General features: G+C 32.7%; 1 protein-coding gene across 2 annotated transcripts in view; it reads right to left on the bottom strand.

Moving 5' to 3' along the window:
* BRINP3 (BMP/retinoic acid inducible neural specific 3) overlaps nt 1-21,074 on the bottom strand; it is a 376,264-nt gene that overhangs the window by 123,512 nt on the left and 231,678 nt on the right. For both annotated transcript variants that reach the window (XM_003785611.3, XM_003785612.3), the window contains 2 exons: nt 8,467-8,572; nt 1,053-1,289 (listed from right to left, as the gene is read on the bottom strand). In XM_003785611.3, the coding sequence (XP_003785659.1) occupies nt 1,053-1,289; nt 8,467-8,572 (343 nt within the window). The remainder of the gene's footprint in view (nt 1-1,052; nt 1,290-8,466; nt 8,573-21,074) is intronic.

Raw genomic sequence — 21,074 nt, 5'->3', positions numbered from 1 at the left:
CCTTAACCACCATTCTGCACACCAAGTCTATAAGTTTAATAGTTTTTATGCACTATTTTGCTCATTATATATCTTAAGAAAAACCAATATTACTAACTTTTTTCTAAATCTATGTACCTAACTTTTCATTCTATAAATTGGCAGTTTTTCCAAACAAAATCATAGAATTTTTTTGAAACTATCAATGTTTTTACTTTCAATTATTTTTGTTACTATTTAAGTGTGTTTGGTTAAATGAATCACCAAAAGAATTGAAGCTTAAAAATTTCTTTTCTTAGCAGTTAAGCTTCTTTGCCTATGTGAAAATTAGTCATGCCCAACACTTTAAACTAAATTCTGTGTAATCATACTAACCAGACTGCTGGGATTTTCATTATTGATAAGAATCAATATTTATGTTTTTATGTTGAATTATTGATAAGAATCAATATTTATGTTTTTGTGTTGAAGCCTCATTTAAACTTTCACTGTTTAAATTATAAACAATAAAATGTAGTAAATGCCTGTTATTTAGCCAATAAGAAAATTATTGAAAAACACATATATACACTTATAAAAATTAAACAGTAACAAAAACTCACAAAACGCCACTAAATAAAAATTGACCTAAATTTAATCCTAAAAGTAAGTGAGGATAAGCACTTATAAGCATTATGTTAAGGTTAAGGCATATGACAAAAACTGTGTATATTTTTTTCTCACAAGTGAAACAGAAGGGAACTAGAAAAGTACAAAGAAGCATCAGAGTACCACATAAATTGTAAATTGTATTGAAAATGGCAAAAAGTTTCATTATTAAATTACTTATACATCAACTCACTAACAGGCTAGATGCTAGTGCCAATAGCACATAGCACACAAAACATCATTTATTCTTTTAGCAAAATACTGAACACCCAGTAATAAAAACAATATAAATGTCTACTTGAAATAATAGTAAAAAACAACGGCCCTTCCAACCATGTAATAGTTTCTTCTAAGAGGGTAAAATGGCCAATCCAACATTTTATTTTTGCCTAAGTTTAAAAGTGTTATATTAAAATATGTCTTACCTGATTCCTCGAAGTCGTTGTTGTAGGCCTTCCAGGTTTCAGTTATTCGGAGAAGATTTTCTTCCATGGCTTGAATGTCCATGGAGGGGCAGTTGCATTCTGGATATTTGGGGCCACACTGACACCAACAGTCATTGTCCTTGCAGATAAACTCTCCCTCTGAATTGCAAGCAATGTAGCTCAAAGCTGCTTGTACAAAACGCTCCTGCAGATAGTCTGGAAGGAGTACTTGAAGCCCTTGAAGAACAAATAAATCAATCAAAAGGTTTCATTTATTAAAGAAAAAAGTAAAATGCATACTTATTAAATTTAATAGAAACCAAAAATTAGTATAATATTTTCTATTTTTAAATCTATCATTGCAAACATATCTAAGTTTATAACATTACAAATATTCAGGCTATGTAATTCTCTCAACATATGCTGATTCTTTAAATATGGAATCTCAGAAATGGAGATGATTAATCATGGAAATAATTAATATCTCATATTATGAGATTTTGTTTATTAAATTTTTTGGATTGTGACTGAGGTAATGGATCAGAATATACTGTTATTTATACAAAATAGAGATAGAACCTATCTTTCTATATCTCTGAAAATACACACGTAAATTTATTTTCCATCAAACGTTTTCACATGGTTTTCAATATTTTCATTTTATTTTCGTACTGACAGCATACAGTAGATATAATACAATAGGCTATGACTTTCTGAAGGTTGCAGATATGGTTTCTCTCATTCCATGAAAAACACATCATTTATACAATTCTGTTGTTTAGGAGAGAACATGAAGGCAGAGTACAGGGGAGCAGATGGACTGATTTAGTTATTTCACAGTTCATTTCCTTGTCATGTATAAAGACAGCCCTAGTGATATAGCTCATTACTTTTCTAGAAGCAAGTTTGGTGAAGTTGCTTTCTTGTATGCAAAATATAAAAAAAAAGCTGTAAAATTAATATTTGTGTTTCTCGAGGGGATGTAATATTCCCTTTTTTCATATTTCAGTAAAATCTAGTTTCAATTTAAGCATTTCTTTCTACATTAGAAAATGTGCCAAAAAAGCTAAATATTCAAACCAATTATTTTAAGGTAAAGACAAAGATAAAACCAACAAAAATGTGGCAACACCAAATTGCTATTTACCACAAAATTATGTATTTTGAAATTTTACATGCTTTATTTCTAACAAAAATCAATTCTGTGACCCTTGACTAATATCTATGAGGTTGACTTAATAAAAAATGGATTAACATTTAGAAAAAGTTTCCTTTGAAAATATCTTGACAATTATACCTAGAAAATTATTCCAGATTAAATTTTCCATTACTAGTCAGGAAAATACTGTTAGCACTTATACATTTGCTTTTTAATTACTTTTTATTTCACTGAAATTAAAAAATATTTATTGGATCCATTTTTTAAAAAAGGAATTACTAGTTAAGGTACAAATGTGAAGAATACTAACAAATATACATATCCTAAAGATATTTGTAATATAATTTAAGAAACTGAATAATATTTAATGATATTATGCAATACTACTTAATTAGAGTGGAGATACATGTGATTTGATTTATACAATTAATTGGCTAAGCCATTATATTAGGTTTACAAAATTAAGAATTTTTACTGAAAAATATAAGACTTTGAATGTTATTTGACTCGTGGATAATATTAAATAGTGAGCAATTGATTGTTCATAGAAAAGGATGATATATTAGTAGAATCACACACATGGGCATTGAATTGATGTTTTTTATAAAGCAAATATTAATAGTATTTCAATGTACATTATCTATAAGAAGGTGAGGAATGATTTCTTAAGAAATATAAAACAGGAGTCATGCTATTGGAATTCCCACATTAGGGTGAAATGTATGAAATTAACTCGTTTTGAATTAAATTATCTTTATCATGTAGAATAGTCTGAATGGCACTTATTTGGAAATAGAAAGTTAAAGGATTGTTTTGACGAAAGATTTAAAAGGTCTAAACTAGGGAAGTGGGTGATGGAAAGACAATTAAGTTGAAAGAAGAATGAGAATCTACCAGTTGGAGCTTTATTTGATTTAAGACAAGTGAAATGTGTCAAATAACTTAGAGGCATAAAATGATAAAGTAAGAAATTTTCTTAATTTCCTGTTTTCATGGGTCAGCAAAGTACTATACACTTCAAAAATACCTAGTGATGCCTCCTGAAAACTCCCTTTTAGGAATTGTCTCTAAAGGAGACCAAATAAGTCAGAGTCTCTGCTGGTGGAATTCAGAAATCAGCGTGTATTTATCAAAACATCTAAGCTGACTGTGTATGTGTGTGCATCAGATATCTTGAAACTCCTGTTCTATTTTAACTTTATTATACAAAACAGAAAAAGAAACACAGACAATTCATAGAATGTTATCATTGTCATAAAACAAATTACTACTTTATGACTCTAAATCTGTAAAGATTATAATGCTTGTACACATATATGGAAAGCATTGAACAATAATTTGAGGAGGAATGGGTACAGGCAATAAGGAGGCCAAAACATACATATAGATCATTATAGCAGATAATATATATGTGTGTATATATGTATTTGTATATATAAGTATACAAATTTGTAAATAAGTATATATACAAATACATATAAGTATGTAAATTTGTATTATATAAGTATATACAAATAAGTATATAAGTATATGTAAACAAGTATATATACAAATACATATAAGTATGTAAATTTGTATTATATAAGTATATACAAATTTGTATAAGTATATATATACAAATACATATATATACACATATATATTATCTGCTATAATGATCTATATGTATGTTTTGGCCTCCTTATTGTCTCTACCCATTCCTCCTCAAATTATTGCTCAATGCTTTCCATATATGTGGAAAAAGCATTATAATCTCCACAGATTTAGAGTCATAAAGCAGTAAGTTGTTTTATGACATTGATAACATTATATGAATGTATGTGTATGTGTGTATGCATATATATACAAATATATTATGTGTATATATATACAATGTATTTGTATATATACAAATATATATATTTCATATATATTTTTATATATACATATACATATATATACACATACATATATGTATATATATATACACACACTCATACATACATACATACATTGCTAAAAGGAGAACACATACACTGTGTAAAACTAAACGAAATAATTAAAGAGTTTTTGGAAAATAAGTTTAGAGAAAGAACACTCTTATCACCAGACTATCCATGTAAACAATAATTAATTACTAGAAAGGAAACTTGGACTGCCCTGGGAGATGACTCAGAGTGTCTGGGAGCTGTCCAAAGGAATGTTTTTTAATGTAAAGAAACAATAGAGCAGACTTACTGACAACACTATTATTAGAGCAGGTCAATCAATATTGTCTGCTTATTGCTGAGACAAGTAGACAACTTAAGGCAGTTGGGTTCTGAGTCTAGAAATATACTGTGAAAGCCAGGATGTGAAGTGGGATGAGCACTACAAGCTGAGAGCCAAGGAGAAAATATGGAGGTTTGCAAAGTTAGAGGGCTATGTTTTTTTGAACCATGCTTCTTGGGGAAACTGAAAAAAAAAATAGCAGATAAAATATTTAAAATAATCTGCCAGAAGTGATGAAAAGGCCAAAAAACAAGGGAGAATTTCTGAGGTTAACCCAGCAAGTGGAGATTCTCTATGTAGTGAGCCCAATATTGGCCATATTTTCTCTTTTAGACTTCTCTCTAGTAACAAAACAAGCTTAGATGCTTAATGCAGCCATAGCAAATTTTTCAGAGCTTACAGATATCGAGATGAGCTATATAACCAAGGAAAAGAAAAAAAACTAACCAAAACAACACACACACACACACACACACACACACATAAAAAAAAACAACACTAGCCTTCACCAGATCTGAAAATTAGTTCTAAAGGACTCAATTAAAAATGCATTATGATATTATTGGGGAAAAAGTAAATATTCTCTGAAAGAAAATACATAATTAATGATATAAAATTATTTTTACCATTTTATGCACAATATTAATATTTAATAAAAATATAATGAGCCACAGTTCTGATGCTATCAAACACATGGTCAAAAATCAAACGAAAAAAGACAATTTTAGAAAAGAAGTGGAAATTGTCAATAATAATCAAATGTATATTTTGCAAAGAAAATATGTAATTGGAGTTAAGAAGTAAATGATGAACTTAACCACAGAATAGACATTGAACACATGATGAATGAACTGAAATATATCAGAAGATTATTTTGAAAGAAAGTAATAAAAAGGCAAAATGATATAAAATAGTGGAGGTAACTTAAAGGATTCATAGGTCATGATGAAAAAGTCTAAAATGCATTCTATGTAACCCAAAGTGAGAGGAGAGAAAGTATAAAGCAATATTTGATGAATAAATACAAAAAAAATTAGACAACTGATGAAGGACAAGAAAACTGTTAAGTAATTTGCATCACATCAACATATGTTATTGCAGGACAAATGACATAACCAGGGAATTAATGTTCTGCAATGTTTTGCTCATATAGTGTCTAAAATAGTTTAACAAAACTACTCCCTTGGACACTAATAAGTTGTGATCTAAAATTTCATCACCCATCAAATAGGCCTAAAGTAGACAAATGTTTGTTGCATTACAAATATGTGTATTTAAAGAAACACTGTTATATCACATTCATGCATGTACCAGTAAAACTAATCCCAGTGATCTGGCAACTAATATATCTTTAAGCAAAAATATGTGAATAAGATATATAGGTAGTTTAATAAAATATACATTTATATGTATACAAATACACCCAAATACACCCACCAGAATTCATAATTTCATTTCACAATTGGTAAATTTTTTTTGTCCAAATATAATATATTCCTAATGCATGAATGTCTTTTCTAAATCAGACTTCTCTTCTTCAAAAATAAATAACTTGAAAGGTAATATGTGTATATCTATATTTATATCCTTTTTCTCAAAAAATTGATTTAAAAGTGTCGAAAATATACTATATATTATTTTCTAATAAACCAAAAATCTATTAAGAAATATTTCTGGCATCAACTATCATAATAATCATTAACAATACACAATTCAATAAAATTAAATTTGTTATAAGTATTGAGAAATAATTTTGAAAAACAAATTTAATCCACTTATTGAGAACACAGGCTTTAATGAGTGGATAGGTCTCTTGTTATAATATAGGTTTTATCTTGGCTAGAATGATACTTAGTTCAGCATAAATTATTTTTTTATATTTCATTTTACATGTAAGCACTGAGAAAATCTGTTTCAACAAGTTAATAAATAGGAACAAACATTTATAAGGTCTCTATCCATATCCATCCATAGAAACAACTACCTAACTAGCTACATAACTAATTAGGAGAGACATGAGGATATACAGATACAGTGTGACCCTAAAGTAAGATTCTTCAGTGACACCAAGTTTTGCAATTGTCACATACTATGACCCTAGAATTTTTATACCCCTTAAAGAAATATGCCATAATTATATTGATTCTGAATTGGTGATAGTTTACATTCATTTATCAAGGGGAGAAAGGCTACTACGAAATGTTAGGTTAACTAAAAAGGTGAATCAATATGACACTTAGTTTATAAGTACAGATCAAATCTAAAAGAGAGCACATAGGATTGTGAAGCTCTTAAAATTGTTTCCCTACTATTATATGAGGAAAGGTCTCTGTGCCCACAGACATATAACTAAGGTTGAAATAAGTACTTAAACATACTGGCCTAACAAGTACAAAAAATGTGAAAGGTAGATATACATGTTTCTGAGTTACTCATATTAATTGAGAATAGTAAAAATAATAATTATACAAAAGCAAAGTGTTGCCTCATTTGTTTCTTATGTAAATATTTTCAAGACAGAAAGCTGAGGATGTTTCATAATATAATATTATTTTAAAAACTGAACATGGTAATTACAGATAATTCAGTCAATAAATTTTATAACTCAATAACGTTTATAATAAACCAACTGAAATTAATGACTACATTGATACAAACACTTATTATCTTTTTCTATCAAAGTTAATATTCTAATAGAAAGTTATTCCATATATTAAGACGTAGGCAATAGGAAATTACATGTAATATTGGTAGAGAGCATTTTTATCTAAATTATAAACATATTTTAATAAAACACCAATAAAGTTTAATTTGATAAATTGGATAGCATTTAAAGCAGGGGTCCTCAAACTTTTTAAACAGGGGCCAGTTCACTGTCCCTCAGACTGTTGGAGGGCTGGACTGAGGGCCCTGGGACAAGTCAGCTGCTAAGCAGGACAGGCAGTGGTGGCAAACACACCCGGCGGGCTGGATAAATGTCCTAGGTGGCTGCATGTGGCCCGCGGGCCGTAGTTTGAGGACATCTGATTTAAAGCATTAAACATTTAAGTACTTTATAATTTTTTATGCAATTCAACATAGATGCAGTCATTAATTATTTGAAATAGATTTAAACAACTCAATGTTTTTACATGTGTCAATATTGAAAAGTTGAGAAAAGATGGTGTGATTTCTGGACTTTTATCACCTTTCCATAAAATGATATAATGTAAACATGATTCTAACTTACACAATTTGAAAGTATACTGGAGAATAACAATTGAAAATACCTCTTTGATCATTCAATTTAATTTAGACAATAAATATGATCTCAAAAACTTTTCAAAGTTGTTCACTTTAAATATGTGTATTCATATCCTGTTCCTGCCTGTCTGAATGTACCAATACCCATACCTATAACCATTTCGGGACAGAATGCATGTGCGAAAAGTTATTATGAATAAAATAATCAATTATCTAACAAAATATGGTAATAGGAAAAATAGTACGATATTAAAAAATCTATATTTAAAATGATAACAATATGAATATAAACATTTTGTCAAAATATGCTTAAGTACATTCCTATTTCTGAGAAGACAAATATAGCCTTGACTGCTACATTCACTTAAAATTAACATGAGAACAGCTCATTTTACATTATGTGTAAATGTAGTTACAAGTTTTACAAGAATCTATGAGAAAAAAATCAAAGCTCAGCAAAGACCATGAAGAAACTGTTATATGTTGAAAAAATATGATTATTGGATATAAGAAAAATATTGTCAGGATAGTTTCTAATTGCTATGTGTCACATAACTTGAGAAGAAAAGTACATTTGGTATTTTCTTCATCGTATGTAGAATGTTTATATCAGTTAAAAATGTGACATTGGCCTTTTATAAGAGTTGTTGGGACATCCCAGTACTGTATGTACAGCTTATTTTTAGAAAAATAGAAGAGAAATCACAACTGGATAACTGTCATCCAGGCTCATAGAGAATTAATAAAATTTTACCTACATACCTTGCAACTGAATCTTATTTTCAGGACTCTGAACCAGAACAGAACTGACAGAATCTAGGTTGTCATAGTTACTGCAGCCAAGAGGACCCGTCCGTGTTTCTGTAACCTGACGAACAAAACATCAACTTGATTACACAAATCAAACTTTACAATGTCCTGTTGGTTCAAAGTAGTTGTCACACCCTAATATTGTATGTTTGATGGTAAATATCACTGAAAGATCTAGGATCCGATACACACCAGCAATACACACACCCAAGCACAGAGCAGAGCCATAACTCCCTTTGTCTTCAACTCCATTTTCTTTCCTTTGGTCAGGCATAAATCTCCTAGGAAAATAACAGAAACCCTCTTTGGTCAAAAGCAGAACTCATAGAAGGTCACTAATTTAAACCAAAATATACAAAGGAGATAGTCCTTAAGGTGGTGAGCAATTGTTTGTGTTTATTTTTTCTTGTAAATCAGAGTCATCTGTCAGGCTGCTGTCTAAAAAATGATTTCATGATTTGATTCTTCTACTTATAAAATACACAACATTTCTGTCTTTTATACTGATTGATAGGAGAGTCTACACTTCTGTTTGGCTCCCATCTGTCCCATTTTCCCTCGACAAGAAGGTTATCTCACCACCCAGCTAGACATTCTTCATTTTATGCCATTGTTTATACAACTTCCTCCACTAGCAAAATACTCTGACTAGAAAGGCCGCCTTTCTGAATTTACACTCATTGATTTTTATCAGTCTTCATGATTAAGCTCATGAAACAACACCTACACAAATTATTCCTTGATATCTTCCATCCGTATTATTCTACTGTTTCTATACTTTTTTTTTTTTTTTTTGGCAGTACATAGGTCTAGTATTTCTTATGAAATTTGATACATAGACAGATTTTCTAATGGCTGTCTTGGACAGACAGCACCAGGAGATGAGGAGAATAAGTTGAGTTGATTATATGAGGCTGAAAATTATCCTCAAGATAATTTTTAAAAAACAGATTTTAATCTTGAGTAGTATTAGAACGATCTTTATGTTTTAACAAGATATTCTCTTCTTAATAAAAAGAATGGGCTTTGTAAAGCACAGTTCGGATCATTTTATTTCACCTTCTAAACCCTGCAACGACTTCCCACTTCACAGCAGGGTGAAAGGGGTAAAGTGAGGGCCTTTTATAGGACTACAAAGAAGCTGTATTTTCCAGCTCCCTAATCTCATCCTCTCTAAACTCATCTGCTCCCCTCCTGTTTATTTACTCTGCCCCAACCCAGCTGGCTTCCTTGTTGTATCTCTAAGACTTTTGACTTGTATCAGTATCTAGGCTGTTACTTCTCAAGGTATTTTCTAGCTTATTCCTTCTCTTTTTTAAAGTTTCTGCTTACATATCTCCTCTTAGGACTAGTTGAAATAGCCCATGAGGGGTCCCCAAACTTTTAAAACAGGGGGCCAGTTCACTATCCCTCAGACCATTGGAGGGCCAGACTGCAGGCCCCAGGACGAGTTGGTTGCTAAGCAGGACAGGATAAATGTCCTAGATGGCTGCGTGTGGCCCGCAGGCCATAGTTTTAGGACGCCTGGCTAAGTGAATACTTCTGCCTCTTCCAATCATATTTTCTTTCCTTCTTGCCTTGTTCTCCTTTTTTTTTTTTTCACAATAGTTATGGGCCTCTAACCTGCTGTATAATTTATTCACTTATCCTGATTATTGTCAGCACCTCCCAACAGAATCCAGGCTCCTCAAGTGCAGAGTATACTGCCTATTTTGTTTATTCAAAAGTTTCCAAAGAGTGTTCAGGTTTTGTATAAGTCCATGAACATTGGTTAAGAAAAAGAGAAGGAGGCAGCATGAGGGAAAACTTCCTAGCATGAAGCAAGAAAGACATGAGGCCATGGTTGATTTAAGAAAGGCCTAAACTCAGCAGTGCCAAGAAGATTTTTATTTGAAAAAGATAGATTATGAAAGACCACTGGACCTAGGACAATTATAAAACACTGACAAAGCATATTGATGGAGGGAAGAAAAAGCTGCTGAGGCTCTAGGACAAGTGATAACTTGAAACCATGGAGTAAGGAAGCTCTACTGTTGAGTACATATAAGGGAAAGAAGTTTTGAGCAGGATAACTCTTTCTGATGGAGTCATCTAACACAAGGAGTGACAATACAAGCCTAAAGAATGTCAAAGATGGGGCAGCGCCTGTGGCTCAAAGGAGTAGGGCGCCGGCCCCATATGTCGGAGGTGGTGGGTTCAAACCCAGCCCCAGCCAAACACTGCTAAAAAAAAAAAAGAAAGAAAAAAAAAGGAATGTTAAAAGTGGGACCACTATTTTGGGAATCATCCATTTATAGGCGAAAATTGAAGGGAATAGACACATCATCTCAGGCGCCTTGAGTGTGTTTCATTTGTATCAAGATGTTTCTATCATATTTCCTAAGTAATTAGCCCTTTCCCACAGTCCGTGATTGACTGAGTATGCAGCAACAGTTTGACAATGTTGTTTAACAAAGGCAAGGCATTGCTTTTTTGCTAACATCACACCAACTTTGAATTTTCTCCCTACCTCCTGTCTCGCAATGTTGGTACTAAATGGGACTTCTTCTGTTTGGGAAAATCATTTTAGTGCTGCTACGGTACATGTTGATGTATGATTATATTTAAATATAAATGATTAACAGAGTAATGGAAAAGGGGGGAGCAAGGCCTCATAGGAAATATTTATCATTTCCAGTAATTTAAATCTTCATTTTGTCCTATTATGTACTTTAACTATTGTCCCGAACACACACACACCCCAAAATAATAAACATCCATAGATTCAATTTTAAGATAGTTTTATACCTAATATTGTTGACATTAAGCACATACTCACTGACATATGAGATCTTGGAAACTGGAAGATAACCTAATACTTTCCCCATAAGAGCAAATAAACAGTAATATTTTTTCTCATTACTGAGAGTCTCCTGTATTCAGTTACTGTGTTCTTGAGAATAAACATATGAAAATTAAACAATAGAAATATATTTTGAAAAGATTTGAACATCTTTAAGTCTCTACTGCTTACTCTCATATTTCATAACATCCAATAATAAAAATTTAGCATATCATTTATAATTTCATTTTTTCTTTTTCCTTTACAACTAAATTTACTGATCATTGTCAGTTTTACTGTGAAAATTTATGGATCCTAGCACATTACATGAAACAAATGTATATTTCAACTTTATTGTATTTAAGAACTCTATGTGAGCCAATGAGGGTTCACAAAAACCAGTCTAACTAACCAATCAGCATTCCACCTAAGCTGTCACTCCCAGAACCGAGAACACAGTCTTAGGGCGACCACATTCTTGCACAGGGAGAGTTTTAAAATTGACTTTGGCCCACAGGCCCTTCACTGATTGTGACATGTTCCAGACATACATAGCATCTCCCTCAAATCCTCCTGGTCACAGGATAGGAAAAGGGGTATATAAATCTCTGGACAGAAGGCCCACTTGGGCTATTTACCCGAGATCCTCCCCTCTACTATGCCACAGGTTTTATCTTGTTTCTTATCTGTCAAGGCCATCTAGCCTGTCACTTTCTTCTATGAATCTTTGAGACCAAGAACCCGGAAAAGACAGAGATACGGGTTATACCATGAAATTCTAAGAAAGAATGACTCAATACCTTTTGTACTGATTTGGATGGAACTGTAGACCATATTTCTAAATAAAGTATCTAAAGAATGGAAAAGAAAACATTACATGTACTCGCTATTCAATTTGAACTAACCAATGAGCACACATGTGCTCGGAGGGAAGTGAAATTCAGTGGAGATCAACTGGGGAGGAGGAAGAAAGAAGAATGAAATCTACCTAACAGGAATGATGTACACTATTTGGGTGATGGACACTTAGAGATAGCCCTACAAAAGTGATCTATATAACTAAAAACATCTGTACCTTCTTAATAGTTTGAAATAAAATATAATCACTGTTTCCCCCAATTAGAAGATTATTTGAGGAGTAACTATTCAAAGGATTAATGGATTAAAAACCCCAGGATATTTTAATATCATACATCTTACCACAAAATTCAACTGTAATGGCAATTATAAAATTACACAACAATCATCTGTTTTCATCAATTTTTATATTCATTTAACTAGACATTTCTTATTAATAATTATATGCAGTACTTGCCACATGGTAGAAATTCAATAATTGTGGTTTAAATTGATATATAAAAATTTTTTAATGAGAAATACTTATTAAAAAGTATTCTTAATCTATTAAACGTTTTGATAATCTCTTGAAGAAATGCATCAATGCCAGCATATATACATTTTTATAGCTATCAGGAGTCTAAGAAATCATCTGGTCTTGCCATCTCATTATGCAAATGAGGTATGGTATTTGGAACCAGGAAAGTTACGGAGCTACATCAGTCTCACATAAGTGAAATGAGGACTAGAGCTGGTACTTAAATCACCTGACTCATAAATCAGATATCCATTCCGAACATCACACTGGCTTTCCATGCACTATAGTTAACAAGTTTTTGAAACTTTGCTTGGCTTGATCAATCTAATTCATTCTCTCTCCCTCTCTCTCTCTTGCTCTCTCTCAATAAAATTACAATAAAACAATGTAATTGGTCTAGATTGATGTAAAAGTCAATTGGAATTGTGTAGTATCTTGGGTTACTCTCATGAACAATAAATATTGCTAAGCATGTGCTGGTTAATACAATTTTGATCGAAGGCCAAATGAATTAGCTTTCATTCTAAGTACTAATATATTAATACTTGGAAATAAAACTTCCTGCAAATTCTTGTATTACTTCAGACTAGACTTTTTAGAAGTAACGACAGTTTTTAACCTTCTAGTATGTCTAAAACCGGTATGCTCTTTCTGTTACCACACGTATAAGATTGTTCACAATTTACACATTGCTAGTTATGAAACTAACAAAAAGCTTTAGAGAAGTTGATAGTAAGAAAGGAAAAAAATATGCTTTTCCTTAGTTTCTCAACTAAAGACACTGCCTTATAATATGATTCTTTTAAATGTCAAGATTAGCTTTAAAGATATATTTGCCATTTCATATCTTTCTCTATCAAATATTACTCCAACATTTCATGAAGCACTCAAGATCAGACTGCAATTCAATATAACCATTATATTGTACCTGTTTTTTTATTCTGCGACAATATTTTTGGAGCTTATGGCTTTACTTTTAAACGAATGAATTTTCTTACATATTGTTCACTACAAGATACATGTAAAAACAAAACAGTGATGTTAGAAAAAAATATATCTCAGGGGCAAAATTACTTAATTTTAAAAATTATTTTATTTCTCATAGCGTATTTTGTTGGAAGGTGAAAATTCACATAGAAAATTCCACACGTCCACAAATGAAAAATGTTAGTGGAGCAATGCAAAGTTTTCTTGCATCTCAATACAATAGTAAGCATTGTACTTAGTATATTTTACATGATGAATAGAGTGATTTAAAATGTGTTTAACATTGTCAGTATTTTCTTGAGCACATTCCAGCCATTTAGAAGCAGTAGATGGAGTAAACTATTATGCCCAGATGACTCACATCTGCCAATAAAAAGCACGAACCTGAATCAAATTCAAATTCATTGTAAAGGAGCACATAGCATTGCTTAATTATTTAATCTCTGCAAATGACTTCATGCTAATAACTATTTCCCCTAATTCTATTTTCTACAATTTCAATAGATTAAATGTTTTTTAATATTAGAACAACCCCTATAGAGTTACATTTTTAAATGCTATTTGAGAATTGATATAAATGTCTTTATTTTTACAGGCGATATAGTGATACTTTAAACATGTGGATAAAAATATGATTATAAAGAATATTATGTATAACCATACATGTATACGAAAGGGACAACATTACTACAGATTATGAAATCCAAGGAATCAAGAACAAGTTAGGGCAAATATATTCATGTGAAGTGAACTATTAAGGTTAAAGGAAAGTAACACAAGAAATAGGGCACTCATTTAATTTAGTGGCAAAATGGAGTGTGGTTTCTTGGAGAGCGATTGCGTCAGTGCAGTTTTCACGTGTACTTGCTGCCATGAATCCATGCATGGCTACGATGATTGACCTAATTTTTCCTACACCATAAATTATCCTCTATCAAAATTATATACAAGTAAGCAACCCACAAACACCCACAAGTAAGCCTGTTGAGAGAGACTGTACATATTAAAATACATATTTAATATGTATCTGAGTACATATTAAAATATAAAATGACACACAGGTTACAAAAAGAGGTTTTCTCAGGTTCTTAAAGTAGTCATTTAGTGTGATATGGAATAAGATAAACTGGACACAATTTAGTTGGAACAAAGTTGCCAAATAACATAGGGCCCCTTTTATGCTTGAACCATGGTTACCATGGAAATTAAATATGATTGGTCTTAGAGATGCCAAACATCTAAGCTCACTCCTACAGATGCGATTTTGACTATTTTAAAAATAACACAGAGCATAAAATCACAGCAAACATAAGGAAAAATAGAGAAAACAAAAAAGCAGTCATTAGTTTTCTAATGACATGGATATACATTTAGAGAACTGGTGTTTCTCTGAAAGTTATATTTGTGATAGTTATAACTGAAGTTGTTCCCTAAATGATAACCTTGTTCTGCATTACAGGAAATCTAAAGGGATATTGTTATTACTCTATAGTTGTCTACGAGTTCTCTGATGTTTTCAGTACTAATAATGAAAACAGGAAAGCTTTCTAGCCCCAAGGCAGTTACAAACCACAGACAGAGATTGCAAACTGGTTGAGAACTGTAGCAAGCCACTGGCATTCTGGCAAGAGTGATTAAGCAGCCACTGCCATCGTTGCTATCCCTGTCAAGCCTGAATGCCACTTCTGGACCAGAAAAATTACCTTTTAGGGAACTCAGGAGCCAGAGGTCTCTTTCTATTTTTTCCCACACAAAAATATAAATGCAATCTCAGAGAGAATTTATTATATTTATTTTAGAAATGAAAGCAAATCACTGAAGTAAAATATTAAAGAATGATCTTATCTCTTATTGTTGTTGCTGTTATAGGAATTGCAATCTCATTGCCTTTAGTTATTCAATCCACTTAAAATGACTACAAACTTTGAAGCACAATGGAAAATATATTTCTAAATCCAAGTTCAAAATACAAATATTGTCCTCTTTGGAACCCTTGCAAATCATCATGTAAAAAGAATAGTGGCTCATAATCATTTTCAGCAATGGAGTTCACAGCTAGTTCATATAAATTATAGTACAGAACTTGAAGTTACTCTAAAATAACAAGTCTATTGGAGAAATGGGATTAGGAGAGAATCTTCAGCCCATATTGTCTCTCCCTTGGAGACAGCGATCTCTAATTGCAAAAGAACATGCATGAGCTGCTTCTTTTGTTTGTCTATTTCCAAAATATTTTCTATACCACTTGATTCAACCACTCTAAACCTCAGTTTACTTTTTCTATCTCAAGTTACTTTCTCTCTCTCTTCTCTGATGAATTAAGAAAGCAGTTAGATGGAACATACCCAGGATAACACAGCAAATCCTACCAAGGTCACAAACAAGATCCATTGCCAAGAGCACAGAGCAAAGTCTTGCAATGTATTACATCAGTAATCCTTCTAGTACCACTTATTGTATCAGAATATTTCTATATCCATCCAATCTGTCTAACTGATACTCGTCTGAAGTCAAATAGTTACTGCACACTGATGCTTCGGATGATGTAAAAACTCACAAATTGAATTATCGACTTTGCTTTCTTTGACAATGTGACTAAAAATTTGCAGGTGCAAATGTCAACTACTGAAGTAAAAGCACCTATCCCCACACTAGAGGACAGTGGCAATAAAACCAAGGGCACTGACAGCCCATTAGTTAGCGGTGCACAAAAGCAGACTCCAGGACAATCTGTCACTGTCAAAATGCCAACCAACAGGCTTCCCATAAAACGCTCTGCCAGACGAAAGCATGCAACTTTGTTATACGCAGGCTTTTTGGTTGTTGTGGTTTCTAACTTTTAACAAAACTATTTCATCATGATTATTTTTAATTTTATTCTTCTCAGTGTAAGTCACTAGAGTATATTAAAACATTTCTCAAAATTCCCACCATTTCACTTTATGAAGATACTGTTACTGAAAATTTTATATTACTTCTCTGAAATTCCGTGTTGAATATTACTATTCTTAAATATTAATTGAAATATTTCTTATTGCTTATGATTAAAAACTTAAAACTTTTTTAAATGTAGTCTTTCGAAGTTTCAGCAGTATCAAGTAATTCCGACTTCCCTAAGCATACCAAAAGCTCTGACTGTAGTTACATTTTTATAACAGAACAGCTATTGCCTGTGTGCAGACCAGCTAAACTTTTACACCGAGGACGTCATATTGTGCTATTTGTTACCCAATTAAACATGTGTGTGGGAGAACTGATAAGCACAGTGTACTAAAACTCAATAGACATAGACATAATTAAAAAGACAGAAGTGGATTTCTTGTTTCAAGTGCTCATTACAAAACCTGTCCTGTCATTTTTCTTTTCCCCCCAAAATAAACTGGCTTTGCTCACAGACAGAAGGTGAATATAAATGTAAATTCTTAGGAACTGATTATCACTGAAAGTCACCAGTAAGATGACTTCAAAAGAACAAATAAAAATAATTTTGGAAAAATGGGGAATCTTACAGCCCACGTGAATCATACGAATATTATTAAAATGTTAAGATCCAGGGAAAAAGCAATAAAGTGGCCCAATCTGTCTGCAGCATATTATACAGTGCTACCCCCTCCCAACTTTTTATTTACTTGAAACTTAGAAATAAGATAATTACTTATCTTTAAAAAATTAATGGAAGCATAACAAAATGAAAAAGGCATAAAGGTTGGTCATTTTAAATTGTGTATTTGTGTATTTCCTGGAATACATTTAGGGGGAAAAATCCCCTCAAAATTCAGTGTGAATTATCATTGCAAATCCTGTGTGCTTCCACTGTCTTTCTCTCACATTGTCATCTCCTTTATATTCTTTTCTTCCTGACTCTTGATTTTCTCTAAAGACCAGAATCCCGGAGGGATCTCCTTACCACCATGAGACCTCTGGGATTCGTGACACTATACAGGCAGCAAGGGGATTTCAGACTTCAGATTGCAAACAACTTGCTCTGGCTTCACCCACAGTTATAAAGCCTCTGATCTATGACCTTTGACTCTCTAGATGAGGTCTTTGGCAACAAAACCAGGTGATTGTTACCCCAGGAAACACTAAAACCCTCTAAGTGAGCAAAGAAGAAAATGATTCCTGAGTGGGTGATTAATTATAATTAATGTGTCTTTGTTTCTTCTACGAAGCATTACCCAACAAAATTCCTAATCAGTTAGATTTTATTTGTTTAAAATTGTTCAGGAAAAATATACTGAGTGTCTATTTACTCATATACTAAAAGGGAACTAAGAAAATATAGGAGCTATTATTTTAGTTATTTTGTGTGGGTTGCCTCCTCTGCCTACCTCACTGTGATTTTAATTTCACTTACTGATATAATTATTGTGTCTCCTACTAGCAGACTTTTTCAATCACTCTTGAAAAGTTACAAATCTATTATCAGTGAGGAAATCTGATAAGCAAACTGGGTAGATGTGTTCCTGATTAGATTTTAAGTGAATACTCAGAGGACTCTCTCTTAGTCACTAGACATAAGCTTGAGGGATAGAAATAATGAAGTCTTTTTAAATTACTCAGACATCTTTTCTGCTTTTCTTTATGTTTCTGACCTGCTAAATTTAGCTGAGGCTATGGAAAAGTACATTTAATTTTTAAAAATTATATGTTTTAAATTTAAAAATATTCATGTTATGCTTAATCATATTGTTATGCTAGGTTTTCAAGCATAGACAATGAAACAATTAGGGTAAGGAGAAGAAAAATGTTACACTGTTGCTGCTGCACCCACTGGGGGACCCAGGTGGTAGCAAAACACCACAGCAGCCCGTACCTACTGCCTTGGAAAAGAGGCCGACCTGCCCTGCCCAAGCTCTCAGTAGTGAACTAGAAACCAGCTCACCTGTTGACACAGACATACCCCAGCACCTGATTGAACTATGACAACCACAGGGGAACAGGAGATGCAGGTGACCAGCCTTGTTACAGGCTCCTAGTGCTCTGCCATTCTCCTACCTGAGCAGCCTTCCAGTGTGGTGCTCAAGCAAGAAATCCAGGGGGCTTGAAACCTGGACTGATGTAACCTAGGCCACCACCACCAGCCCCCGAACGCCCTACACGGTTCTAATTCCAGGTGATCCAAGTTGCCAGCAGCACCACAGCGTGTACTTACCTGCCTGACTGAAAGGCAGTGAGGGTACCTGCCCTCTCTACACTGAGCAACAGAATCCCCAGAAGAGAGGAACAGTTGTATTGCAAAGCTATCTGTTTTGAGCTGAGGCAAAAAATTCCAGATGAGAAGGAACCAGCATAACAATTCTGTAAATATGAAAAAAACAATCTCCTTTGGTAGCACCTCTCCCCGCCCCAAATACATTTGATCTCTAGCAATGGACTCTAATCAAGATGAAACCTTTGAAATTTCAGATATGGAATTCAAAAGTATGGCTTGCAAATGAACTCAATGAGACTGATGAAAAAGTAAAAAATGAACATTAAGACTCCCCCCAAAAGAGGCCATAAATAAAAAAATTTACTAAAGAGAAAAAGACAGTTTAAAAATAACAACTTCTGTGAATGAATGAATCACTTAAGAAATTTCAAAATACAGTGGAAACTTTTAAAAACAGATTAAATCAAGCACAAGAAAGGATTTAGGAGTTTGAAGACAAGGCTTACAAATTAACCTGGCTATCTCAAAAATGAAGAAAAAAGAACCAAGAGAAATGAATAATGTCTCTGAGATATGTGGGGTCATGTGAAATGCACAGGCATAACAATAATATAACAACAGCTGCAATAATAATAATCTTCACCCTGAAGGAGAAGAAGAAACGTGAAAAGCATAGAAAATGTATTGGGAGGAATAATGGAGAAAATCTTCCTTGGTCTTGCTAGAGATCAACATTCAGATACAAGAAGAACCCCAAACTCCTGGAATATTCATTGCAAAAAAGACTTCACCAAGGCACATAGGCATCAGTCTACGCAAAGTCAAAGGGAAGGAGGAAACCAGCAAGCTGCGGGATGAAAACATCAAGTAACTTACAAAGGTAAACTCATCAGACAGACAACAGACTTCTCAGCAATAACCCTACAAACCAGGCGGGACAGGGGTCCTATTTTTAGTATTTTTAACAGAATAACCACCAGACCTGTGGGTTTCCAATTTTCCCAACACCACTTATTCGGTAAAATCTTTTCCCCAGAGTATGTCTGCTTTGTTAAGGATGAGTTGATTTTATTTCCAGGTTCTCTATTCTGTTCCATTGATCTGTGTGTCTATTTTTATACCAGGACCATGAAAATGAAACAAGGAGCGCTCACAGTCAGCAAACGCTGTCAAGATTGCCGTGTCCCTCTTTTTTCACTTTGGTTTCCCTTTTTTGCTTTGGTTTCAGAAATTTTTCAGAAGAATTTTTTAAAATCATTTTAAGTGGGTAATCCCTACTACCTCTTGCTATATGAGAAATCTTTTTCATTCTTATCACTTTGCAATAATTTGCTCTTTTAAATAGTCTTTGTGGTTTTATTTGCTTTAAGGGAAAATGCGATTGATTCACATTTTGGCTTTCATTGATAATCTTGGCTTTTATCCTTTTCTTCATGTTAGAATTCTTATTTATTTTCTGTGGTTTCCTTTGTAAGTCATTGTACTGATTAAGTTAAGCTGTTATTTATTTCCTTTTCCCATTGTAAATTAGGATATCCATTACAAATCTGCTTCCCATTAATAGATAACTCCCCTGTACAAGGCTAATTATTTTAATTTCCTTTTCTGGCATAATATGAAAATTATTATAACAAAAATCTCTGCTTTCGATGTGCTCCTTATCCATTAGGACGATATCTTTTGAACATTTCTTTCTCTCTCACTTTCCAAACTCAACCCTCCTCCACACCCTGATATAGATAGAACCCGTCCATTTATTGTCTCTTATCCTTTCAAATACAATATTTTTGTATGTTTGTTTATTTTTTCCTATGTTTTTCTAATTCTAAAGTAGGAGAACAATGTTCTTATGTCATCTGAGTTATATGTTTATAATCTACATTTAAAGCTTATACTGCGTATTTTCAAAGAGTCTGTCAGTTTTCACTTGGACTGAACTCTATAACCATATATAAAATTCACACTCACACGCTCTCACTGTATGTTGCCAGGGCCATAGCCCATCACTACTTCTTCAGCAATTCATGTGTCCTACCCTTAATTTCTGGCTTTAATATTTACTATTTTGTTGAGTTTTTAAAATATAACTTTCAGATTGAGTACATAAATGATGATGATTCCCAACTTTTGCATATTTACAAGATTTTTCTTTTACAAATGAATCTTCTTTTCACAGTGATATTATATCTTGTTTATGAGAATGAAGAATAAAAGCTAAAATC

Source organism: Otolemur garnettii, unplaced genomic scaffold (genome assembly GCF_000181295.1).
Source record: "Otolemur garnettii isolate 467f Iridium unplaced genomic scaffold, OtoGar3 scaffold00016, whole genome shotgun sequence".
NCBI classification, from domain to species: domain Eukaryota; kingdom Metazoa; phylum Chordata; class Mammalia; order Primates; family Galagidae; genus Otolemur; species Otolemur garnettii.
This window is presented reverse-complemented; position numbering and strand designations above follow the sequence as displayed.